Source organism: Taudactylus pleione, unplaced genomic scaffold (genome assembly GCF_031769625.1).
Source record: "Taudactylus pleione unplaced genomic scaffold, aTauple2 ptg000216l, whole genome shotgun sequence".
Classification (NCBI taxonomy): Eukaryota; Metazoa; Chordata; class Amphibia; order Anura; family Myobatrachidae; genus Taudactylus; species Taudactylus pleione.
In genome coordinates this window covers 2,032,047-2,059,076 of record NW_028284618.1, presented here as the reverse complement: position 1 = coordinate 2,059,076, position 27,030 = coordinate 2,032,047, and the positions used below count along the sequence as shown (strand labels likewise).

At 43.0% G+C, this 27,030-nt stretch overlaps 1 protein-coding gene and 1 long non-coding RNA gene across 2 annotated transcripts in view; one reads left to right on the top strand and one right to left on the bottom strand.

Annotated features, from left to right (window-relative positions):
• Positions 1-9,814, bottom strand: part of LOC148517445 (uncharacterized) — a 90,492-nt gene extending 80,678 nt beyond the window's left edge. The window contains exon 1 of the long non-coding RNA XR_015879286.1: positions 9,793-9,814. This is a non-coding gene — a long non-coding RNA (uncharacterized LOC148517445). The remainder of the gene's footprint in view (positions 1-9,792) is intronic.
• MALRD1 (MAM and LDL receptor class A domain containing 1) overlaps positions 1-27,030 on the top strand; it is a 612,799-nt gene that overhangs the window by 89,091 nt on the left and 496,678 nt on the right. Inside the window, exons 8-9 of the mRNA XM_088478591.1 lie at positions 5,388-5,574; positions 12,226-12,369. Coding sequence (XP_088334717.1) covers positions 5,388-5,574; positions 12,226-12,369 — 331 coding nt within the window. The remainder of the gene's footprint in view (positions 1-5,387; positions 5,575-12,225; positions 12,370-27,030) is intronic.

The following is a 27,030-nucleotide window of genomic DNA, read 5'->3' as shown; positions in this document are numbered from 1 at the left end:
AGCATTTGGCTGGAGGCAAACACAAGTTAGGGGCCTCGGCTCTCCTAGCATGGCATTACGGAGAATGTTTTATTGAGCACTATACAAGACACACTGCTGAAATATCTGGTAGCATTAGAATGCAATCCCCCCTCCTTACTCCCCAGTGTCTGATTTCTAATATATATAGCCCCCTTCCCCATCCAGATAACTGGTTGTGATACAATGCTGACCCTTGTACTCTGCTAGGGACAGGGGCATAGGAACTCAAATTTTCATTAGGGGGTGGGCAAAAGGTCAAGGACTACTATAGGGCCTGGAGCCCATTTTTCTCGCATTTGGTATCTCGTTTACGACAGTTATAACAGTGACTGTAGCTGTACAAAGACTCCTAATCCTATCTTAATTTTCATCTGTGTTTCCTTGTTTATTTTACTATAAAAATGTATTTATGCATTATTAAAAAAATATTATTATTATTATCTACCAATTAGTACAATAACTCTTAGAAAGATAGATAAATTCAATTGTTCATCTTAAAAATTTTAATTTATCATAGACATTAACCTAGTTTTTATTCAGATTTCATTGCCAGACCAATTTCCTGTGGTTGAGACTGTTTTTGATGTATGACTGACTGTGTGGCCAACTGGTGGCCGATCATCATCATGGTGTAATGATGCTGGGCCATTGTTAATCTGGCCAAGACCGGGTCCAGGAAGAAGCTGAGCATGAACAGGGCAGCTCTCTAGGCAGGGGTGTTTCTAGAGAGGAGAGGGCCCATGTGCAGTCTCCGACACGGGCCCCTCCTCTCCGCCCGGCAGCGCACTGAGCTGTGCGCGGCCAGGGCCGGAGTTATAGACTCTGGGCACTAGAGTTTGCCCAGAGTCTATAACGTATGCACAGGTAACCGGGAAAATGGCGGCGGTGGCCACGGCCATTTTCCAGTTGTTTTACAGTGCCGGACCCCCGAGCCAACGTGGGACTCCGGAGAGGTAAGTAATAGGATGAGTGCAGGGTGTGCGGTGCGCGGCCCCCATGGACCCAGGGGCCCGTGTTCCCCGCACACCGTGCACCCATAATAGATACACCCCTCTCTCTAGGCCAGAGGTATCACTAGGGGTGTGCAGGTTACACTGTGTGACACCATCTGGGTTGTGACACCAAAATAGCAGAGCTGCTCTGCTATTTTGGTGTCACTCCCCCTTGCATGATGTCACCGAGCAGAGCTGCAGTGGTGATGGATGACACATCATCCACACTGTGCTATGAGAGCCTGGGGGCTTCCCAGCAGCTCCCACAAAGATGGGCAAGCCCCCAGCGTGACAAGGAGGGGCTAAATGGCACAAATCAGGGGGGTATGGTCTTGTAGACATTAGGCAATGCCCCCTTCGGCATGCACAAGGTTTAGGCAAGTGCCGCACTGAGTGTCAGCACACCCGGTGACATTTCTGCTGTAGGCTGCTGTGTGCCATTCTAGACACTCTGCATGCCAAATACAGGTGCTACAGGGCAGTGATGGTGTTGCATCCTGGGCGACGCCATCGGTCACCCACCCCTAATTACACCCCTGTAAGACTGCACCTCCTAAAAGCCGTATATGCCTTTGTAGATTTAATTAATTTTTTATTTTTTTTTAAATGTGGGGGACAGACACGTGACACACATTCAAAGTTTTAAAATTTTAATATAGTTATCGATCACACAGAATTTTTTATGTACAAAATGTATATTTTATAAGTCGAACATATTGCAAATTTACATCAGCATCATTACATACTGCTTTCAAAGCTAAAAATAGATATTAGCCATACATTATGTATTTCATCACTTAGAAATAATATTTAAAAATATGCACATTTACATGATTATGAAATATAGGCATATGAACAAGTCACACTCCATAAGACTAGTAAAAACAATCTAACAATAATTTTGACCATATTGCTTTATTTATGGAAAACCGATTTATATGACACTGCTGAAGTTTACAGTATTCCAACCATCTTTGTGTTTGGTTTTTATATTAACTACATTTCAAGGGATGAATGTATTAAAATATTCTTCTTATAATACATAATATATGTACCTAGTTTCTAAGACAGTCCTAGGATATCTACTATTAAGGGGGGTATCCACTAGACGATAAAGTTGAACGATTGAACGATAATGATATAATCGTCTGATAATCGTTCGATAATCGTTCAAACGTCGTTTGAACATCGCTTGCAAATCGTGCAGTAATTGTTTCTAACGATTTACGATGCGCGCTCCCGCTGGTCGTTTGATCGTCTCCTCCATCGACTGAACATGCAGGTCAATTTCACTTGATTGCTTACCCATCGTTTACACATCGTTTACACATCGTTCAAGCTGAACGATCAAACGATGAACCACTATCTGCCCACTATAGCTGAAAGCTCTCAATCACAGATTGAAACAACATAGTTTATCGTTAGATCTTTTGCAAATTGTTCAGAGTGGAAGATCAAATTTCAAGGGAAACTTCAAGGGAAAATCGTTAAGAGGTTGGACAGGGATAAAATAGTCTAGTGGATGCCCCCCATTAGAGCTCATTATTCAGTAGAGCGACCATTCCGTTGTGTGTTTCCTAGCAGCATGCTTCACGTAGAGCTGTTGAGAGGAATATTGGGTCCCGCTATGGCCAATTCTTACTCACACCAGCTGCAGAAAGCAGCTTCAGCAATAGTTTACAGCCTGGGTGTGTATGACCATGGGCAGCTTGGGGAAAAGATGACCATGCAGACTAATAGGAAACTATTGGTTTCCACAATTACTTTTGGTGTTTGGGGCCAGACTCTGAATGCCGACCATAATCTGTAACCGGGAGACCTGTGTAGTTTGTACTTCCTTTCATCCATGTCTCCGTCTCATGTTAACAATTGCTGTATGTATGGCACTCTATGACAGAGGCAGGCTAATTAAGTGTAGACATAACCCGACTTTGCTCATAACAAGTACGAAGGGATAATATAAAACTAAGTCTAGCATAGAATACAGTATAGAACCCAGTGTTGAACTCATGAGTCAGGAGGAGGCCATTGCCCTACAAGCCAGTGAGCCAGTACAACTTTTCACTTTAATAGGAAAAAAAACTCTCTTCTGTCAGTCAGGACTTACACAATATTGTGCTGCAGAACCTTCATCTTGCACTGGATCTAACAGGGATTAAGTTTAAAAGGAGTTAAATCAACTAAGCTTTCCAGCATACTGGTTACAGGTCTTTCCTTACTACACTGAGTGCACAGTATGTGCAAAATTATTATTATGGAGATAAAATTACAAATCTTAGTGACTTTTAATCAAAATTTGCCTAATTGTAATTTGTAAATAAAATTTATTTAGCAAAGTTTTTTTTTTTTCAAAACAGTAGTTTTTACACAAATTTTATATTGGGGAAACATGTAACAATAAAAAAATAGTTTGTAAATACAAATTATCAGTACATTTTTGTCAGTTATCATTTCTGACAATTAACATAATTACCATGATTTCAGAAAACATCATGTCCCTCATTGCTCACAACACAGTCTGGCCACATTGAGAAATAGTTAAAAAAAAAATTATAAACTTATCTGGGATCCCATGGGTGCACAATGGGATTCATGTCCCAGTGTGGGGAGGCCATTATAGTATTCTAATTGATAAAGGGTGCTTATTATATGATTGGTGAATATTCAGAATATATGTTATTGTCTTGTTAAAAGCCAAGTTTTCTTCCAAAGTCTGTTTTTTACTAAGATCATATTTCTTTCCACAACACCTTTTGTTTACTACATTACATTGGTCATTGTTCCCTCATCGAATTCTATATTGCCCACTACATTTGCTACCATGCAGCTCCAGACTGTGAGAGAGCCCCCACGGTGCTGCACACATTGGGGCCTATTTATATACGAGTTTTATCATAAGGAACCAGTTTTAAAACTCGTTGCGTATGATAATGGTGCTCCAGCCAATCAGCTCCCAACTGTCATCTGTTTAAAAAATGATAGTTGAGAGCTGATTGGTTTGAGAACCATTTATCATACACAATGAGTTTCCAAGCTCGTTGCAAATGATAAAACTCGTTGATAAATGAGCCCCATTGTCTCACACTTCCTGGTTTTAATGGCCTCTTCTTATTTTTTCTCAACAGCTAAATGTGCCCATAGCAACCAATCAGATCCTAGCTATCATTTATCTAGTACATTCTACAAAATGATTCCTAGAAGCTGATTGGTTGCTATGGGTAATACTTGCACTTGTCTTCTTTAGGAGGTTTCATACATCATACAGAGGGCCTGATTGAGAGATGCACACAGTTGCCGTCGCTTCTGTGTCTTTTTGAGTAGCCGCCGCGGCGGTGTTAATATGCAAATGCTAGTTTTAGCCCTCCCTTTGTGTACTGTCGTGCGCCGGAAAGTGCGAGCCCTGAGACACCCACTTTCAGTGCCCCTAGATGTTGCAATACCTTCAGTGGTTCTGGACAATTTACCATCGCGTGCACCATCAACACTTGCCCCAGCACTATGGCAGGTGGGAATGGGTATATAATGCTGGCTGTCGGGATGCCTACTTTCAAAATACTGACAGCGGCATTCCGATGGTTGGTACCCTCCCCCATTCTCCACCTAACCCTCCCTTCTTGTAGCCTAATTCTCCCCACACCACACACTAACCCTCCCCATTAGTGCCTAAACCTACTCTTCCCCCTTAATGCCTAAACCTAACCCTCCCACCTTAGTGCCTAACCCCCCCCCCAGTGGTGCCTAACCCTTCCCCCTAGGGGGGGCCTAATCCTAACCTCTCCCCCCAAAACCTAACCCTAACCCCGCTATGCTACTTAAACCTAACCCTCCCCCTGCACCCTGGACTTACCTCGTTCGGGCAGCCATCCTTCTGGATTCCTGCGTTGGGAGTAAGATAGGTGTCGGTTGTCGGGCTACCCCCGTCGGGATTTAGAACGGCAACATCGTGACCGCTGGTCTCATAACTTCATCCCGGCAGGTGCAGTGTCTCTGTCTAAACATTGATTCTGTGGCCAGTTCTGATACTAGCGATCTGCAGTCACAGGCTGAGACACGCAATGGCCCCTGACACCCTTTGTTACCTCCAGCAACAGTCACTGACTTTGTCACTCTGCATCCAAATAATCACTGCGACCACCATCGGTAAACAAAGTTGGCGTGTGTGCAGTGCCACTCTGACTCATACGCCGTACAAACAAAACTGCTCAATGCTAAATAAATCGGCAATGCATCCACCATTTAATCAGACCCTCCATGTTTACATTATAAACTAGTGCTGTAACTGCCATCTATATAATCATTATTGGATGCCATTTCTATGATATATGCAGGTAGAAATGTCACAATAAATTAACATATTTCTAATATAATCTGAAGCTTGCTTTTGAAGGCACACTAAGGAGCATAGATGGATTTATCGCTCTGGATGAATTTAAATCCTCCCCTTGTAAAGAATCTTCAGGAACTCCAAACGTCACCAACAGATCGTGCTTCAGCGCTGACTCTACCTGTGACTTCCAGTATGACTGCAGCGATGGAAGTGATGAGGACCCAGCCATATGCAGTATGTTATCACTCTGTCTTGTATAGAAAGATATATAATATTGATAAAAATAATGCATTTTAATTTGGCACTGACATTATGAATTAATATATAGATTTATGTGAGCCCCATGTGAATACTTCCATGCACTGATGGAAGGTGATTGTAAATTTTAAATGTTTATCAGAAAAATACTAATATCATCCATCTATATGGTCTCCAGTCTGGTGCTGGTGCTTTTGTTGTCTATGAAGACTTAAAAAAAGAAATCATATATATATATATATATATATATATATATATATATACATATACACACGACAGGCTCAATCCACGGCACTCGACCATCTGAGGTGCCCTTGGTATGTGACCACACCATCTACATAAAAAATATCATACAAACTCGGCACTCTCATGCTTTTCAAACTGCAACTCCTTTGAACATAGGGAATGTTGGTTCCAAAATATTGCAATAATTTGTTAAGCTGGCCACCGCTTCACGGTCATTCCCATCTAGCCAGTCCCTACACTGATTCTCAGATAAATGAACTTGATCTGCCATCTTGGGCTCAAGCTTGCATACATTCTAAACATGAAACTGGGTATATATATATATATATATATATATATATATATATATATATATATATATATATATATATATATATATATATATATATATATATATATATATATATATATATATATACACACACACACACACACAGTGCATCCGGAAAGTATTCACAGCGCATCACTTTTTCCACATTTTGTTATGTTACAGTCTTGCTTCAAAATGGAATAAATTCATTTTTGTCCTCAAAATTCTACACACAATACCCCATAATGACAACGTGTAAAAAGTTTTTTTGAGATTTTTGCAAATTGAATAAAAAAAAAAAAACACTAAGATATCACATGTACATAAGTATTCACGGCCTTTGTCATGAAGCTCAAAATTGAGCTCAGGTACATCCTCTTTCCACTGAGATGGTTCTACAGCTTAATTGGAGTCCACCTGTGGTAAATTCAGTTGATTGGACATGAATTTGAAAGGCATACACCTTGATGTACAAGGTCCCACACTTGACAGTGCATGTCAGAGCACAAAACAAGCATGAAGTCCAAGGAATTGTCTGTAGACCTCCGAGACAGGAATGTCTCGAGGCACAAATCTGGTGATGGGTACAGAAAAATATCTGCTTCTTTGAAGGTCCCAATGAGCACAGTGGTCTCCATCATCCGTAAATGGAAGAAGTTCGGAACCACCAGGACTCTTCCTAGAGTTGGCCGTCCGTCTAAACTGACTGATCGGGGGAGAAGGGCCCTAGTCAGGGAGGTGACCAAGAACCCGATGGTCACTCTGTCAAAGCTACAGCATTCCTCTGTGGAGAGACGAGAACCTTCCAGAAGGACAACCATCTCTGCAGCAATCCACCAATCAGGCCTGCATGGTAGAGTGGCCAGATGGAAGCCACTCCTTAGTAAAAAGCACATGGCAGCCCGCCTGGAATTTGCCAAAATGCACCTGAAGGACTCTCAGACCATGAGAGACAAAGATTGAACTCTTTGGCGTGAATGCCAGGCGTTCTATTTGGAGGAAACAAGGCACCGCTCATCACCAGGCCAATACCATCCCTACAGTGAAGCATGATTTCAGCATCTGTGGGAATGTTTTTCAGCAGCAGGAACTGGGAGACTAGTCAGGATAGAGGGAAAGATGAATGCAGCAGTGTCCCTATTTTTTTTTTTTGACACATTTCATTTTTAGGGGCAATTCCCAGGGGTGCAGGATATTTTTTTGAAGCCTGCACCCTTAAGCCCCAATTCTGCACTTCTTTCACCATGTAAAACACGGTGAACACTTATCCCCGCTTTTTTACAAAAACTTTTCGAAACGGCGAAAAGTCTTTGTAATTGAATATGGGGATAATTGAAAAATGCAAAAATGACGACTTTTTGCATCCAAATTGAATATGGCCCTATGTAGAAAATCAACACGTATGTTATGTTGACATTGCTAGACCCCGTAATGTCTTAAAATCTGGTGTTTGTGTCTCCAATGCACTTCAACTGTCTTCTTCTGGGCAGTGTTGCATAGGGAATGGTCTGCTGAGGAGAGGCTGTAAATAACGGACCTGAGGGCCTGATTCAGACCCGCTCGTGAGCGCATAGCCCCGTAAGGGGCTCGTGAGCGCTGCATGTGGTCGAGCCCCGTAGCGAGTGAATTTTCACTCGCTGCGGGACTCACTACAATTCAGCTCGCCCGTTTTGTAGACGTGCAGGGGGGGTGGCTGGACAAACAGAGGCGTTCCTGAAGGAACGCCTGCCGTTTATGGGCGGCCCTATTAGAGCAGGAAGTTCACTGGGGCTTGCGGTGGATGAGACCCTACCACAAGGGTCTCGTCGAAAGCCCGATGGTCGCGATAATCGCGACCATTGCCAGGCTGCCCGTTAAAGCTGTGGCTGGTCACCCACAGCTTAGCGAGCGGCCTGGAGGCCGGTGGAAAAAAAAACGGCCCATCCTGATTCAGAGCGAGCGCTCGCAAATAGCGAGCACCTCTGAATCAGGGCCTGAGGGCCTGATTCAGACCCGCTCGCTAGCGCTGAGCGCTCGCAAGCGGGTCAATGTTGGCCCAGTGCGCATGCGCACGACGGAGGCGGCTCCGTCGTGCTCATGCATGAGACCCGGATAGCGACGGGCAAGCCGTCGCTCCGGGTGTCGCTACAAAGGGGGCGTGCTGTCGATGTTGAGTGACAGCACACCCCTTTGGTGGGCGGGCTGGGGGCGTGGCTGCCCAGACGGAGGCGTTCCCATAGGAACACCTACCGTCTAGGGCCGGTCCCCACTGACATCACAAGTGATGTCAGTGAGTGGACTTCTTGCTCTGTAAGACCAAGAAGTCCACTGGGACTTGCGGCAACGAGACCCTACCACAAGGGTCTTGTCGCAAGTCCGATGGTCGCGATGGTCTTGACCATCGCGACCATCATCCTGGCCACTTGCACTAGCTGTGGGTGGTCACCCACAGCTACACAGCTATGCAAGTCACCAGGAGGCCGCTCTAAAAATACAATAGGCGGGCACTGATTCAGAGCGAGCGCTCTGAAAGAGCGTCCGGCTCTGAGTCAGGCCCTGAGTCCCAACCCTGCAGTAAAATATGCATAAGCTGTCACTTTTCTCTGGGAAGTACACTTGAGCCACTGCAATATAATTTTGATAAAATAAATAGACACAAAATAATTTCTTGTCGATTCAATATATATAAAAATATGGTTTACAAGACTCCACTGCCACCCATGATGAATAACCCCCTTACACTTAGTGGTTTTTTATGGTTTTTCCTTGCTCTAATAGCCTTTTATCTTTTCACTTTTGTCCATTGAAGCAGGGTAGATAAGCCATTAAGTGGAGGCTGAGTATGCAAGGTGTAGATAATAGAGCATTAAGGGAAGGTCCATGCTTTGCCTTTATATGCAGTCCTAGTGTTCCCTTCCTTAATTTAAGCCATACATGGGGGGAGGGGCCCTAGATTGCACACCCAAAGCACAATGGGGCAGATGTATGAAGCTGTGGAAAGTGATAAAGTGCAGAGTGATAAATGACCAACCAATCCGCTCCCACCTGTCATTTTTCAAACACAGCCTGTAACATGACAGTTGTGAGCTGATTGGTTGGTCGTTTATCACTCTGCACTTTATCACTTTCCAGAGCTTCATACATCTGCCCCATAGTGAGGTGCTACCTGCTGAGACTTGTAGTGCTGCAAACACAAAGAGACAAATGCAAGTGCACACTCTAACCATGCTGAACCTAATAATATGACTGATAAATAGCATCAAAGAGGTTCTTTGCATAATAATGGCCATAATTATGGGCCTGCCCACCGCGTCCAGGTGACCTCTATTAGGCAGGTCCCTAACACTCCTATGTAACAAATATAGGGCACGGGATCCCCCAGGCCAACCCAGCAGAACCGCCCCATGGCATCACACTAGTGTGAGATTTAAAGTGAGGGTTAAAGAATAATAAAGAAAGCCTATGTGTTAAAGTCCTACATAAGTAGGAGGTTATAATAAAATGTGTATAAAGTGCCACATATATAAAAAACAAACTAAAGAAGTGAAAAAGTGTACATTATGATGCCATGAAGCAGTCCAGCCACAGCAGCCCAGAGAGCCCTGCACCCCAATACCAGTCCCAAAACTGACACACAGCATATGTATAATAGGTCTTACCCTCAGTATGCCTCATTAGATGTGCAGTCTTGGAGTGCAAGGACTCCTTGCTAATTAAACACCAAGGAACAGGTGAGAGGGGTTCTAATCAAGGTGGAAGGAGTCTCGTCCTTCCAGTGTACATACATACACACAGTACAAAATACATAGGGGGAGGGGCCCTAGATTGCACACCCTAAGCACAATGGGGCAGATGTATGAAGCTCTGGAAAATGATAAATTAGAGCTTGATAAATGTTCAGCCACTCAGCTTCTAACTGTCATGTTACAGGCTGTGTTTGAAAAATGACAGATGAAAGCTAATTGGTTGGTCGTTTATCACTCTGCACTTTATCACTTCTCAGAGCTTCATACATCTGCCCCAATGTGAGGTGCTACCTGCTGAGACTTGTAGTGCAGCAAGCATAAAGAGACAAATGCAAGTGCACACTCTAACCATGCTGAACCTAATAATATAACTGCTAAATAGCATCAAAGAGGTTCTTTGCATAATAATGGCCATAGTTATGGGCCTTCCCATCGCGTCCAGGTGACCTCTATCAGGCAGGTCTCTAAAACTCCTATGGAACAAATATAGGGCACAGGACCCCCCAGGCCAACTCAGCAGAACCGCCCCATGACATCACACATCTTAATCGTTCAAAGATCGTTCAGTAAAATGTCAAAAACGACAGGCTCTGCGTGCTCCCAATGCTAGTTTTCTACATCAATCATCGCCTGAGCATGCAGGTCAATCTGCCGATAACGACGGATTGTGCATGTTCAGGGATGAGAGAGGGTGCCTGCACTGAACGACATATCGTTCAGTGTAGGCACATTACAGGATGAGGAACGACTGTACGATTACAATGTTGTAATCATACTGTTGTTTCTCTATTGACAAGTGGATACGCACCATTACCTCTCTGGTGATCCCCCCATATCCTGTATTGCAGGACGAAGTCTGGGGAGGGAAGACTTACCTCTCTGGTGATCCCCGCATGTCCTGTATTGCAGGATTGAGTCTGGGGAGGGAAGACTTACCTCTCTGGTGATCCCCGCATGTCCTTTATTGCAGGATTGAGTCTGGAGAAGGAAGACTTACCTGGGTGTCAACTGAACATGCAAACGTTCAGTTGACACCCAGTTAAATAAACTCAGACGCAAATGGAGATGAGGCTGCGATGTGTACAACCAGTAGTTGCCCTACGTTACGTATGCTCAGTGAGGAAGCACATGCAGAATTTTGCGAGATCAGACCGCAGTAATGGACGTGCATGCACCCCTGAATTAGGCCCACATACTGTTTTGCGTAAAGTTAGTTAGTATAGGGCCTGATTGAGAGTTGTACGTTATATTGAATGCAGCTTTCACTGTGCACACTTAGGATGTGCATAATTATGCTAAAATCTAAGCCGCCAGTAACAGTATAGAGATGACCACCTGAGTCATCGCAAAGGTGCAGCAACTGCGTACACATTCGCAACCCACACGCAGATCCTTAGGGGCCACATTATTAGCATACGGGATTGTAGACGCAGCCAGCGGCACACCCATAAAAAGGACGCGACCCGCTTTTGTCTTTGCCACCACTCCCTCTTCAGCCCGGTGCTTGACTGTCAAACATTATTCGTGAAGATAGGCACTGTGAGTAGTATCGCTAATGGAGTGTAGCACATGTGCAGTGCAGAGCATACGCAGGCGCATTTTACCAATAATCGCTCAATTGCAAAAACATCGACGTAGCGTACTCTAAATCAGGCTCATTGTTAATTCCCAACCACTGACATTTAATTTTATTTATTTTAAACTTTTTTTTCCTTGCTTAAACCCAATGGCGTCCCTACCTTTTTTGTCACCCAGTGCGGGGAGTATGTACTGCGCGTGCCTACGCAAATAAGGGGGTGTGACCTCGTGTGAGTGGGCGTGGTCTCTTGAGTGGAGGCGTGGCCTTGCACCCTGAAACCCCATTTTTGTCTGTGTGAAATGCCGGCTCCCTTACTGTTCTAGGAGCCGAGTGCTGCACGTAATGCAGCACCTGGCTCCTGTCATTGAGGGGGAGCTAGCACTTTGGTGTCACCCCTCGACTTGTAACACCCATGTGCGGCCCGCACCCCGCTTGTGGCGCCAGTGCTTAAACCTCCTCTGTGCTTTCAATGCAATGTATTGCCCTTGTGGTTGCTGTATGGAGAAGTGAAAACAGTTGAAAAGAGGGACCAATGGAGAAGTACCCCAAAGCAACCAATCAGCTTCTACCTATCATTTAGAAAAATTAAATATATTGGTAGACTGCAACCTGAGCTGTATCTATATTCTCGTATAGTCCAAGCTTTTTACTAATACTTCTTGAAAGACCCTAAAACTGCACTTTTTAGTGTTCTCATTTCTATTTGACCCAATTAACAAATAAATTAAATGAATACCATGAAAAAAAATATAATTTTTTTTTTTAAGGAAATTTTAGAAGATGTGACTTTGAATCGGGCTTTTGTGATTGGAAACCAATGAGCATTAATGGCACAGTCTGGAAACGAATCAATGGAGAAGTGCACAGCGACAACCTGATAAATAGAGACCACACAACTAATAGAGAATATGGTAAGTGTTCAAACTGTACTCACATGATGTCGGTGAGAAAGTGTTGGGAAGTCTTCTGCGTTATATACTGTATGTCTCAGCTGCTGAGAATATGTTTGTGAAGCTTAGGAGAGATTTAGTGGTTGTCACAAAAGCCAGATTTTGGGATCTGTGGAGTGTACAAGTGCAGAACGAATGTCCTCTGACTACCTAGACCACTAGGCAGTGATGTGTCTGTGACCACCAACATTACTGCCAGAATCGCTCCCTAGAATGCTGTGTGAACTGCACTCTGGGGTGCATGTGCTGGGGATCAAGGTGCGAGGAGGGTAACTAAGCACTATTTGGCTGATTTGGCATGTGCAGAAATCATCAGTCCCCCCTCAAACATGCTTCTCTGCACTCTGCATGTGCAGGAGGTGGGGTTGCCCATGGGGGTGGGCAGGGCCAGATTAAGGCTTGCCCCTCCACACCCCTCTGCCACAAGGACCCCCCCTCCTCAATACTTACCTTCTGGCTCTGTGTTGTGGATGCAGCAGCACAATCAGTGCTTCATGGAATGCAGAGCAGCTCCTGAGCTCTGACATCAGTGATCAGCGTCATGGACATGATGTGTCATGTGACGCTGATGAGGGGACTCGGGATCCGCTCTGCACTCTATGCGGCAGCGCTGACTGTCCGGTAACAGGTACCACTGGACACCTATTCTTGGTAGTGTCACACCGACCCTGTGTGGGCAGGGACAAATGCATGATTTGTGTGTTAAACATGCACACATGTATATATAATATATAGGTAGCAAACGTATATATTATATATAATATACACACTAACATATACAGTATACACATACATACACACTAACACATATACATGCAGAGCATATACACACTAAAGGTGCCCACACACATATCGATGTGCTCACGATCCGATTTCTTGTCCAATTTCCTTATGAACTTTCACGGGAGCTCCCTTGCCGTCGTGATCATGATTTTGCAAAAAAGACACCCAATCTGTTTTACGATCTCACGATCTATCGGATCGTACGCATCGTGAGATTGGCCATAACAAATCGTGAGTTAAAAAAACAACAAAAAAGGCTCTTGACTATTGGTGGGAAATTTAAATAGCCATAACAATGGGAGGGGCTAGCTATGGAGTATAAACAGCAGGCACCCTAAACTCTGTGTACATTCTGCTCTGCTACTAGATGAGGCTAGGTGTATTCCTGCTGAATCCTGTACATTGCTACTGTGCTCTTTGTATTTGGCTTGCCTTTTACAAAGTGTCTTCTACCTGCAAGTGTGTGCTACCTGCATTCTATCCTGTTCCTGAATTCTGTACTGATGCATTCCTATCAGTATAGAGTGTTGGTCGCAGAAGCTGGGGTCCGGGAGATTAGGAAGAGGGCCCAGCGAAGAAGGACAAGAGCATGCTGGACCAAGGAGTGGTTTCTACAAAGGGATACTCGCTCTCACATGTCCCTGCTGATGGAGATCAAGGAGAACAACCCGGATGACTATCGGAACTACCTGCGCATGGATGACGTCACCTTCCAGGAATTGTTGCATCTGGTGACCTCCAGAGACAAGACACAAGGTGGCGGAGGGCAATCCCTGCTGAAGACAGACTGTTGGCTACCCTGAGGTACCTGGCTACAGGAAGGTCATTTGAAGACCTGAAGTTTGGGACACTCATCTCACCTCAGTCCTTGGGCGTCATCATTCCGGAGACCTGCAAAGCCATCGTTAAAGTGCTACAGTACCACTATTGCAAGGTAAGTAAAAAAAAAACAACACACCACATATTGGTTTCTTGTGCAAAGAAAATGTTTTTCTTTTATTTTTTACTCAACATAAAGCAAAAAATAGCCTACTTTTAGTACAATGTGCACTGACCTGCAGGCAACTGAAAGTGTGCACTAAACTGTGTGCAATATACTTTTTTTATACAATTTTACAAAAGAACAATATCACCAAATTTTATGCATTCTAATAGGTAGCCAGCTGTATGTGATAGGGTGGGTCAGATGCCAGTTTGAACAGGCTAATACACACATGGCACAAGTACACATTGTGGCCCCGGCTTCCAGCAATGTGTACTTGTGCCATGTGCGTAGTGACCTTGTCCAAATGGCGTCATCACCACCCTATCCCATGCAGCAAGCACCTATTAGAATTCATAAAATTTGGTGATATTAAAAGCAAGAAAAAATGTACATCTCTGTATATTGGGGCGACTCATCCGCTGCATCCAGCAGAGCATTATACAAGGTGGTGCTGGTGCTTGGGGTGCTTGGTGGGGGAGTAATATCTAACTGGGCAGGGGGGGGACGGACATACCTATTTGGGGCAGGGGAAAATAGCATAGGGTCTGCAATGTATATAGAATTTGAGATATTTTTGCTCATACAGCAACTCAACAGGTCGTAGTTGAACCTTAGAAAATTTCTTTGGATATCTGTATCCATATTTCTCAATGTGCTGTTCACATGAGCTGTGAAATCATCTATTGCATCTGGGAGTTTCTGCAGCAGCCGTTCTGCGGTTTGGAAACAATTGTCCTCACGTTCAGTAAGATTCTCCTTTCTCCCTTGTTTTTTTTTCTTTTTTTGGGGTTGTTGAGAAGATGAGGGTCCAGGTGGAAGTGGAGTTTCCACTTGTGTGGTATTCTCCAGCTCAGTGTCACCACCGAGCAGACTGAGGTCTGGTGTGGATGCCAAATCAGGGTCTTGGGTGGGAGTCTATATAGGGAAAAAAGATATAAAAAATATTATAGTTATGTTTTAACCCCTTTTTTACTATTTTTACAGTTTCCTAACACCGTGGAGGAGTGGACCAGCATCGCGGAAGATTTTGAACAACGTTGAAATTTCCCTAACTGCGGAGGAGCCATTGATGGGAAACACATCCGCATCAACTCACCTGCCAACACCCGATCATATTACTACAACTACAAAGGATTCTTCAGCATCATTCTCATTGAAGTGGTGAATGCCAATTGCGAATTTCTGTTTGTGGATGTCGGCAAGAATGGCCGTGCTTCGGATGGTGAGTCCTTCAAAAAGACAGCTTTCTACCAGAGACTCGCCAACAAAACCCTCAACTTGCCCTCACTGTACCAGACAAAGCATGGCCTAAATTACGTTTTTGTCGCAGACGAGGCTTTTGCACTACATAAACATGTGATGAAGCCATTTGCACAGAGGGGCCTGACCAAAGAGAAAATGATCTACAACTATCGTCTATCCCGGGCACGGTGCATTGTGGAAAATGTATTTGGAATAATGAGCAATCGCTTCCGCATTTTCCACACCACCATCAATCTACGTGTGGAGAAGATAGACTGGGTCGTGATGGCGTGCTGTGTGCTGCATAACTTTCTGCGATGAAAATCTACTCAACGAGTACCAGTCCCATCTAGACCAGAAGATGTAGGATCCCTGGAGGACATTGAACATCTGACATCTGTGTCTGCACAACCAACTACAACAACATCCACCGCACGTGCCAAAGAAGTGAGGGAGGAGTACATGACCTATTTTGGACCAGGTGCTGTACCATGGCAAGAGGACTGTCTGTGAACTACTGACTAAATTGGACATTTGGGATTTAACAACAAAAACATTAAGGATTTTGGTTTAAACTGTGTCACTATTTACCAAGACTTCTGCAACCTCCTCTTCTCCCTCACGCTCAGCCATCAAGATGATAGATTCCCTTTGAGGCTCTTGATCACTGATGAATGACATCATATGGTAGTACCACAGTGCAGGACTATATATTTCATCTCTGCCCGCTCCTGATTTTTTTTGAGTCATCCACCGTCTTTATTTCTTTGATGTACACGGTCCTGAGATTTTGAATCTTTTGCCGTACAGTTTTCAGGTCTGCATCAGATATGTACTTTTTCGTATACACCAAAAGTTCCTCTAGTGAGGCCAACTTGTGCGACTTGTTGTGGTACTTCCGAGAACTGATCTTCCACAGACAGACACTCTTTCGAGTGCAGGATTTCAATTAATCCTGTAACTAATTCATATTTGTGTATATAGTTTTGTTAAATGTAATGTTGTCATAATTCACATTTTTAAGGTTTTAATATTTTCTTTTTTACAGGTTTTAAAAATGTAATGTTGTTATAGTTCACATTTTTAATGTTTTAATATTTTCGTTTTTAAAGGTTTTTTATGGTATTCTAATCATGTTTTCTTTTACAGGAATGTCATGTGTTCATTGCTTGGTAATATAATGTTTTTCTTTGTTTGACAGCATGGGTCTTCCACCTTTGGGCCTGTGGCTGTTGTAGAACTACAGATCCCAGGATGCCCTAAAAACAGTTTTAACAATATATTATTTCCCAAAGGTGGGTGGCAGGTCATCCGGGGATCTGTAGTACCACAACAGCTGGAGACGGAAAGGTAGAACACTCCCAGCTTTAAATAATGTGTGTTTTTAAATGTAATGTAGGGTGATTATTTTGTAAAATACGTGTTTATTTATTTATATTTTTGTTATATTACTTAAAATGTATTTTTATTTTATCTGTATTGAATTGATTTTTAAACATGTTTATTATTAATATAATATGTTATTTCAATATGAATAATCTTCCTGGAATGTATTTGTTTTTCTTAAATATTTTTGTCTATTAATTAAAAAAAAAATTGATTGGTTTTCTAATTAATTATTAGGTTGTCCCCATGATGTGGTTAGGTAAGGGGGCACACATTGGTGGGCAGTGGGAGCTTAATGCATGACCCAGCCACCACCCACCTCATTCCAGCGGGTGGTGGCTGGGTCATGCATTTATTACCTGGGGGCACACATTGGTAGGCAGTGGGAGCTTAAATGCATGACCCAGCCACCGCCCGCCGCAATACGGAGGGCGGTGGCTGAGTCATGCATTTATTACCTGGAAGCACACATTGGTGGGCAATGGGGAGCACATATTGGTGGTCAGTGTGGTTGTATTTAAACTGTACCAAAACTCACCAAAAATTGTCCAAAACAAGAATCCAGTGTGCAGGCTCCTCAATGTGCGACTGTCTTGCTCCATACACGATGCTGCACAAGATGGCGATGGGGCGTGTGCAGGCTCCTGTCAGTCAAATTCCGCGTTGTGCGATGATTCGTACGATTTGTCGTGAGGGAAAAAAACCCTCACGATTGGCTTCCATCATGTTCATGGTTCACTAATCTGCCCTACAGCAAGGCATATCAGAGGATGTGATGTACGACGAGTGGCGACGTGCATCGGCATCATGCTCGTGAGTATAAACTAACTGTTTGTACTTTTTTTACCTGATCCGTCATCACGATTCGTCGAAATCGGCCTAATTGGATGAAAAGTCGGTATGTGTGTAGGCACCTTAACACATATATACACGATAACAGATACACTGTATATACATATATACACACACAAACACATACATACAAATTAGAGATGTGCAGGTTTGGATTTACTCGGTTCTTATCGCCATTTTACAGCAAGTTCGGATTAGTTCGGATTTATTTTATTGGCTATCCAAAACACGTGATAGCCGACAGCCAATAAAATGCCGTTGTGAGATCCGAGTAAATCCGAACCCGCTCATCTCTAATACAAATATATACACAATAAAACAGTACACATACACACTTACATATTTATGCAGCAGCTGCAGTTTGCTAATGGGGACGGGCACCTCACATCATTGCTGCAGTTGCTCCGCCCCCACTTTGGCCGATGTAGTCGGGGGGAATTGGTCTATCGGGGGGTTTAGGGATGAACATCGGAAGCCCACTATCAAATGATGGCTGGGCTTTCACCATCAAAACTTTCGATGCAATGGTAAGTAACCATCGCATCAAAAGTATTACATGGAAAAAAATATTAATTTGATATTCGCATGCGCAATAGCCCTATGTCAGGGTTGGCAGGGGATGGCACTGGGGTCAGGACAGCATTGGCGGTGGGACAGGGTGGGATCAGGGGTGGGGTAAGATACTGGACGCTGAGAGCTGCAGGCAGGGATAGTGAAGCTTTCAGTATTAAAAAAAAAAAAAACATCACAACACCATATCATTACTATTCGATGGCAGTAAACATTGGAATGCTGCCACTGAATGGTAAAAACACTACCATCATAAGAAAAACATCAATGGTCGGCAAACATCAACCATCGATGTCCATCCGTAGGGGGGTTTCTTGGTACTCAGAGTGCAACAAGTGGTGGGGTCCCCTCTGTGTCTGGGGGCCATGGGGTGACCGTCCCTGTTACCCCCCCTTAATCCACCCCTGGGGGTGGGAATGTAACCCCCTGGGGGGATCTACTGTAGCACATTTCATAGAATGAGAGATCTGCCCAAGTTCCAACTCAGAATAGGACGGACATATGCAAAAGTGTGCAAGTTCACTTCTATGCATGCACTGTATGCAAAAACTCGCCATTCGCATATGTAAAAGGAGACCCATGTGACCAGAATCCACCCAAAAATATATGGTTTTGGTTTTCTTTAAAAAATGTATAAAAACAGCTGAAATCATGTAACCTGAACCTGTTTTTCTTCCTGTAGTGTTATTAATATAAATAACATTAATTTCCAGCAATTTCCAGTCAATTGTGACAAATTTTGGCACCTGAAATCACGAGGGAGGGACTTACATGCATTCAAAAACACATCAAGATCCGGTTTTTAGATCCGAGATCCAACTTGCGAGAAGACCTGAGCCGGGACTCAGTTCTACCCGGTACACCAAAGTTCAGATGTGTTCTGTTTTAACTTTTCAGCAAAACTGAACTGCTCATCTCTACCCATAATATGTCCTGAAGATTTATTGTTTCTGATAGTCAGTGGTAATTATCTATATTAGCCTTACTCATTTCATTGGAAAAGTTCTTCATATTCATAGGACTAAAATTCATTGCCAATCCTTCCCATTTTAGAAAATGTGATCTGAACTTATTTTAGGTCTTGTGACTCACATAGGGGCCTATTCATTACATACAGTAGGTTTCCACAAACATTGTGACAATCAAATTTTTCAAATTACACACACAAGAGCACAGCTGTCTATGTCAATTGCCCTTGCTTGCAGTGATTTACATTAGAATAAGTGGGGGAAACTTCTGGTGGAAACCAGTCACTAGGATTCTATTTGTATTGTATGGAGCTCACTAGGATGCTCTATATCAGTGGTGGCAAACCTATGGCACGTGTGCCAGAGGGGGCACTCAGAGCCCTCTCTGTGGGCATGCACCATCGCCCCAGGACAGCACAGTGCTGGGCCGGGCTGCTCCCCTCCGTACGCCTAAAGACATCCAGCCAGCACTCTACACAGCACAGGATGAGGGAAGCAGCACAGGAGGTGACATCTGTCTCCGGATCAGGTTGGTGGTCTCGGGTTATGGGTGCTGCCAGAGGCCTGAGGTCATGCTATTTTTATTTATTTTTTTCAATTCAATTTGGTGAGCGCAGGTCGGAGGGTGCGTGTGTATTAACTAGGGATGGGGCTTTATAGATGTCTATGGGGCATAATATATTATAACTGGGGACACAACTATGGGGCATTATATAATTTGGGGCATAAGTATATTGCAGAACATGAACTGGGGGCACAACTATGGGGCATTATATGATTTGGGGCATAGCTATATTGCAGAACATGAACTGGGGGAACAACTATGGGGCACTATATGATTTGGGGCATAACTATATTGCAGAACATGAACTGGGGGAACAACTATGGGGCACTATATGATTTGGGGCATAACTATATTGTAGAACATGAACTGGGGGCATTACTAAGGGGAAAACCCCAGTATTCAGGTTAAATTGCTGTGTTGGCACTTTGTGATAAATAAGTGGGTTTTGGGTTGCAGTTTGGCCACTTGGTCTCTAAAAGATTCGCCATCACTGCTCTATATTATATGGCAGTCAAAAAAATTATCTATAATATTGTGGTCACTAGAATGCATTCTGTAATATTGTTACGATTACCAGTGACTACTCCTAGTAAGCTATCTAGAACTACAGGCCACGAGGTCTTCCGCCACTAACAACTGCTCGTTGTTCTCTTGAAATAATTTGCTCACCGATACTTAGGCGGCCACCTGGACTTAATGCTCAGAGTAGTAGCAGCTTACAGGAGTGTCAACTGGAAACTTGAGGTGATAAGAAGGAGTTTTGTACAAGAAGAGAAGATTATACGTTGGAGAGATGCGGCTTGGGAGCCGATGGTGTGGTGTGCCAATGGTGTGGCAACGGTGTTGATGGTGCGGCTTGTGAGTTGATGGTGCGGCAATAGCTATTGGTAGACAGTCAATGGTTATACTGTGGCTTTGGAAGCCGATGGTACGGCAAGTGTGCCGATGATGCAGCAAATGTGCCGATGGTGTGGCTTATGTGCTGATGGTGTGGCAATAGCTAGTAAATAGTCAATGGTAAAGCTGTGGCTTTGAGAGCTGATGGTGCGGCAAATGTGCCGATGATGCGGCTAATGTTCCGATGGTGCGGCTTGTGTGCCGATGGTGCGTAATAGCCATTAGTAGACAGTCAAATGGTAATGCTGTGGCTTTGAGAGCCGATGGTTTGGCAAATGTGCCGATGATACAGCAAATGTGCTGATGGTGCGGCAGTAGCCGTTAGTAGGTAGTTCAAAGTAAATGCTGTGGCTTGGAGAGCCGGTGGCAGCACAGAGGTGTAGGTGTGGCTTGGAATCCATAGAATAAGCTGGAGAGCTGGGAACAGCACGGAAGTTCTTGGTTCGGCAAATGTGCCGAAGGTGCGGCAAGAACCGATGGTAGAGGAGTAAGTAGTCAGTGCTGTGGCTTGGAGAGCCGATGGCAACACAGTGGTGAGGGTGTGGCTTGGAAGCCATAGAAGAAGCTGGAGAGCTGGGAACAGCATGGAAGCTGTTGGTGTGGCAATTGTGCCGAAGGTGCGGCAAGAGCCGATGGTAGAGGAGTAAGTAGTCGGTGCTGCGGCTTGGAGAGCCGATGGCAGCATGGTGGTCTAGGGGTGGCTAAGAAGTCGAAGGGAAGCTAGAGAGCCGGAGGTGGCATGGAAGCCACTTCGGGATGATCAAAATCTGCACAAGGAGGAGGAACAGAATGCTTATCATGAAGCCAAGCCGATGGAACTCAAAGATACGCTATAGTCGGCGAGGCAGCAAAAGTTTAGTGTGTACAAATAGAAGGAAGCACCAATCACACTGTGGATGACACGTCACTTCCTGAGGCGCGCCGATTGCCTAGTAACAGAAACTGGAGTAATCCGTCCTGACTGGGTAAACTGCTCGAAGGAGACAAGTCGTGGCCACGACTTGTAACAAATATATGACCATCATTAGCATGTTCTCTGACTTGTATGGAGCTCACTAGGGTGCTTTCTGTATTGTATGGTGCAATCTATATTGTCTGGCAGTCACTAATACACTCTCTGTATTGTATGGTGGCCAGTATTATTTGGGATCCACTAGGATGCACTCTGTATTATATTTATGTCACTAAATACAATGCAGAGTGCACTCTATATTGTTTGGCAGTCACTAATTCACTATCTGTATTGTATGGTGGCCAATATTATTTGGTATTCACTTGGATGCCCTCTGTATTGTATTTATGTCACTATGGTTCTCTATGTATTGTATATTAGTCACTATGATGTTCTCTATAGTGTATGGAAGTCACTAGTATTTATTTTATGTACTTTGTATTGTTGGTCGTCACTTGTGATCACAACTACTATTGTTTATTTGTCACTAGTTCAGGGTAAATTATAATGCATAACTGCATAACACCTCATTTGTCTTATTTGCATTATATTGTGGCTTAAAAGAGTGTCTGTTGAAGAGTTGGTGTTAGTGTGTACAATTTATCACAGCTAAATATAAAAATATTTTTTAATCTTTGAAAGCTACCCTTATTCCAAGAAGAGGTAGGGAGTACATTGAGGGTGAGGGAATGCCTACCAACATGGCTGGGAAATCCTAAAGTTTAGGATACAGGAAGGTAGAGGCATTGGGTTTTATTTTTTAATTTTTACTGATGGATTTTACATCCCTTAGGAGATTGACATTGAATGAGACCCCAGTAAGGATGATCTGTATTTTGGTGACTGGGCTTCATACAAAAGCGTGGTTATCTCAAAACTAACTACTGTCACTTCAGTGTGGATCCTGGGAATTCCCTGTAGATGGATTAAGCTGCACCACTCACATAAGTGGTGCAGCTTAATCCATGCACCACTTATGTGCATGTACTCCACCAGCAAAGTGCTGACTCTGCCTATAGTACTTGTATTTTCACCACCTGCAAGTGCAATTTTTTGCATACTTGTGTCTTAGATCCACATATTTTGAGAGGATGGACTGGGGAAAAGAGTAAATTCAGTCCCTATTTTGTAGTTCACATGGCCACTTTAAGTTCCCAATCATCCTTGGGCCTCATACAATAGAGAGAACATTCTTGTGACTTTTATTCATATAAAAAAACCAGGATCAAAATGGCCTGACATTATCTTAATCCTGCTAATGAAACTTGCTTTTTGGAAGTCCTACATTCTACTGCAGCTGGCACTGATACTGTTATGGGGTTGATTTTCTGCTGGGTCATTAGATGCATAGCATTGTCTCGATTCAGTCTGCATACTCTGTAGAGTTTATATACAAGTAGTTATGTATTGATAACTATTGTATTACAAGGGTGCCATAAGGGTGGGTTTCCTGTTGCCCAGTAACTCTCCCTAGGTGCTGAAAACAATTGTAGGGGAGGGGTAGGACTTGTTCAAGAAGGATCCATAAAGACCAATAAATTCTGGGCGCACAGCATCATTACATTAGAGTCCATATGTGTTGTTACTTTTTCAGTAAAATAACAACTTTTCTTCATTGCATTTGTCCTGGTGCAAAGCCTTTCCATTTGGGAGAGTTTATTGTATATGTAATAATTGACTATATATATTGTATACTTATATGTCATAACTGATGTTGTCACAAGGGCATAATTGCAAGTTAATAGCATTAAATATTAAAATAAAACTGTTTAATACATTATAAGGAGAGTACCTTTCATTTACATTTTGGTGTAAATACTTCATTGGTTAATCTACCTAGGCTTTCATTTACAATGACTAGCTTCTCTTACAGGGGCTATGACATTTCATCACCTAGTGGGGAAAATGTGCATCTTCTAAAAAGCATCTTCAGTCAGCCAAGTCCTGTGCTTGGGGAGCTTCCTGTTACTTAGCCGATCCTCATGGCTCCATCCAGGGGCTAGCTAGGCAGTGAACCAAGGATTTTATGACTGCCAGCTTTATCTATGTCTACATTCCTTAATATTAGTACAAAGCAAACTACAATTTTATCAAAATCTTAGTTGTGATCTGTTTTTATACTAGCATCATATATAATATTCCGAGGACTGAGAGCCGCATTATGTGTCTAATACACATATTTATCATTTACCAAAACCATATGACTTATTTCTCTATATTAAGTGTCAGGAGTTGGTAATGTGAGATATCTATGTAAAGTTAAATTAATGGTCAATCCATATAGAGTATTATCATGTTTCTAAAAATTCAGGTGAATCAATATGTAATAAAAAAAGAGTTAATATTTAAAAATTAAAGGTTAGCCAAGGACCATAAGAACCTGCCATAAATTCTGACAGCAAGTCACAGAAGTGCTGTGCATGAACTCACTAGGGTATTACAGAGGTCTTGAAAGGTCTTTGGTCATTTGATTCAGTGTCAGACATTAAGAACCCAACTTTCATTGGAAGACTGTTCTCTATTCTTGCTAGTTCCAGCAGCAGTATATGTAAAACAAATGTAAGTTAATACAGGTTGAGTCTCCAATATCCAAAATGCTTGGGACCAGGGGTGTTTTGGATATCGGAATATTCCATAGTTTGGAATATTTGCATAAAGTAATTAAATATCTTGGGAATGGGACCCAAATCTAATCACAGAAAGCATTTATGTTTTATATACACCTTATACACACAGCCTGCAGATTTTATACAATATTTTCAATAATTTTGTGGCTCACAAAAGTTTGTGTACATACATGAATTTATTTATGTTTTATATACACCTTATACACAGAGCCTGAAGGTAATTTTATACAATAGTTTTAATAATTTTGTGCATTAAACAAAGTTTGTGTACTTTGAACCATCAAAGAGGTTTCACTATCTCAGTCATGCTAAAATAATTCCATATTTTGGAATATTTGGATATGGGAGACTCAACATATATGCCAGTCTTATACCTGTTTATTTTATTCAAAACTATTGGTAAAAGGTAAGGTAAAAAACCCCCAAGGGTGTCCCTTGTCTCACTGTCTGAGGAAACCGCTGATAGGTTGGAGGCGGAGAAACGCGTAACAAGTGCCCACCGGATAAAAGACTGAAGGTTTGCAGGCTGCCATCCCCTCTGACTGTAGTTCCCTGCTCCATTTGGAAACATCGCGACTGGTAATCTCTCTGCCTTACTCAGCGGGCAGCACCGCTATTGAGACAAGGGACACCCTTGGGCTTTTTTTACCTTACCTTTCACGTGAATGAGATGATTCTTAAAATACATGCATGTTTTTTTAAATTACTACCGGCAACCCATGTGTGAACTTTACAGCTTTACCATTTACAAAGTATCTAAATTGGATCTATTTACAAAGAGCGGCACATGAAGCAAACTGATTTCTTTTAAGAATTGTGCTGTTAAGACTCTTGTGAATTTGCCATGTTTCCATAACAAGGATATCAAGTATCCATCCCAAATGGAGTCATAATGTGACATTTTATGACACTTATATTACAAGCCAGATTTTTTTCCATATGGGATCTTTTTGAGCTGCTACGCAGTAATACCTGGTCTATTTCAGAGCTGATCTTCTGATTATATAGTACCATATTAATTGTGGTGCATGCTGATTCTATTGCTCAATTGTATATTTATTTGTCCTTATTTATTTTTAATTTTATTATATATATTTTTTTATTTTTTTTATTTTTTATTTATTATTATTTTTTATTTAATATTATTTTTATTTTTTTATTTTTTCATTTCTTCATTTTTACTTTCAATTATGCATCGCTTATATTATTTTTCTGTATTGTGAATATGTATTAAAATGTACCTTTTATTTGACTAGCGCCCAATACCTTTTTTCACATTCCTGGGCAGTGACTGGGAGGTAGTTAAACAGATGTACAGAGATGGACCATCTTATTGGCGTGAAGTGAACATGTCACTGAAGTGTTTGTGTACTGTGGAGCCTAATAGCGGGAGGTGTGGCCACGCCCCTTAGAAAAAAATTGATGGGGGCGCTGTGAGTCCCCCAGCCAGAGGCAAATCCAGTGTAGAATCCCCCACACATGCAGAGGAAAGGAGACTGCTGCTGCAGTTCAGCAGCAGCAGTCTCCTTGGTCCCACTGCAGCTCAACACACAGCAGCTTGCGCTGGGCTGCTGACCGGTAAGGGAGAGGGGGAAGCGGCGGACCCATCGTCCCCCCCCCTCATGCCGTCCCTGTCTGTGTCCACCTCTGAATCAGGCCCATAATTTTGTAGGCGTAATATAAATCAGTTAATAACATATATTACTAGAAATATGTTTGAACGAAATATAGCACAGTCCTGGCACAAATAGTTGTTAGTATAGGATTTTTATGTGTGGATCATAAAAGGTGCACCATGTGTATAAAACATATGTTTATTTAAAATAATAGAAACAATTGTTTTAGACATATATAGAATGAATCAAATAATGCAATGCTATAAATGTAACAGTTCATATGGTATAATGTTATAATATTGCACTGTCCCAATGCTGCACTGGTATTTTATTGCACTGTCCCAATGCTGCACTGGTGTTTTATTGCACTGTCCCAATGCTGCACTGGTGTTTTATTGCACTGTCCCAATGCTGCACTCGTGTTTTATTGCACTGTCCCAATGCTGCACTCGTGTTTTATTGCACTGTCCCAATGCTGCACTCGTGTTTTATTGCACTGTCCCAATGCTGCACTCGTGTTTTATTGCACTGTCCCAATGCTGCACTCGTGTTTTATTGCACTGTCCCAATGCTGCACTCGTGTTTTATTGCACTGTCCCAATGCTGCACTCGTGTTTTATTGCACTGTCCCAATGCTGCACTCGTGTTTTATTGCACTGTCCCAATGCTGCACTCGTGTTTTATTGCACTGTCCCAATGCTGCACTCGTGTTTTATTGCACTGTCCCAATGCTGCACTCGTGTTTTATTGCACTGTCCCAATGCTGCACTCGTGTTTTATTGCACTGTCCCAATGCTGCAGTGATATTTTATTGCACTGTCCCAATACTGCACTGGTATTTTATTGCACTGTCCCAATGCTGCACTGGTATTTTATTGCACTGTCCCAATGTCCTGAATCAAGAGCAAGCAGTGCATTAGAGTTGCTATAGCAGCATAAAAGTTCCTTTCGGGTAAAAAACAATCAATCCAAAGTTCCGGTCTCTGGGCCTGATTCAGAGCCGGACACTCTGACCAGAGCGCTCGCTCTGAATCAGGGCCCTCCTCCCTCAACTTGGAGCGGCCTCATGGACGCTCGCATAACTGTGGGTTACCACCCACAGCTATAGCGAGCGTCCATGATGATGGTCGCAATGGTCAAGACCATCGCGACCATCGGGCTTGCGACGAGACCCTGCGG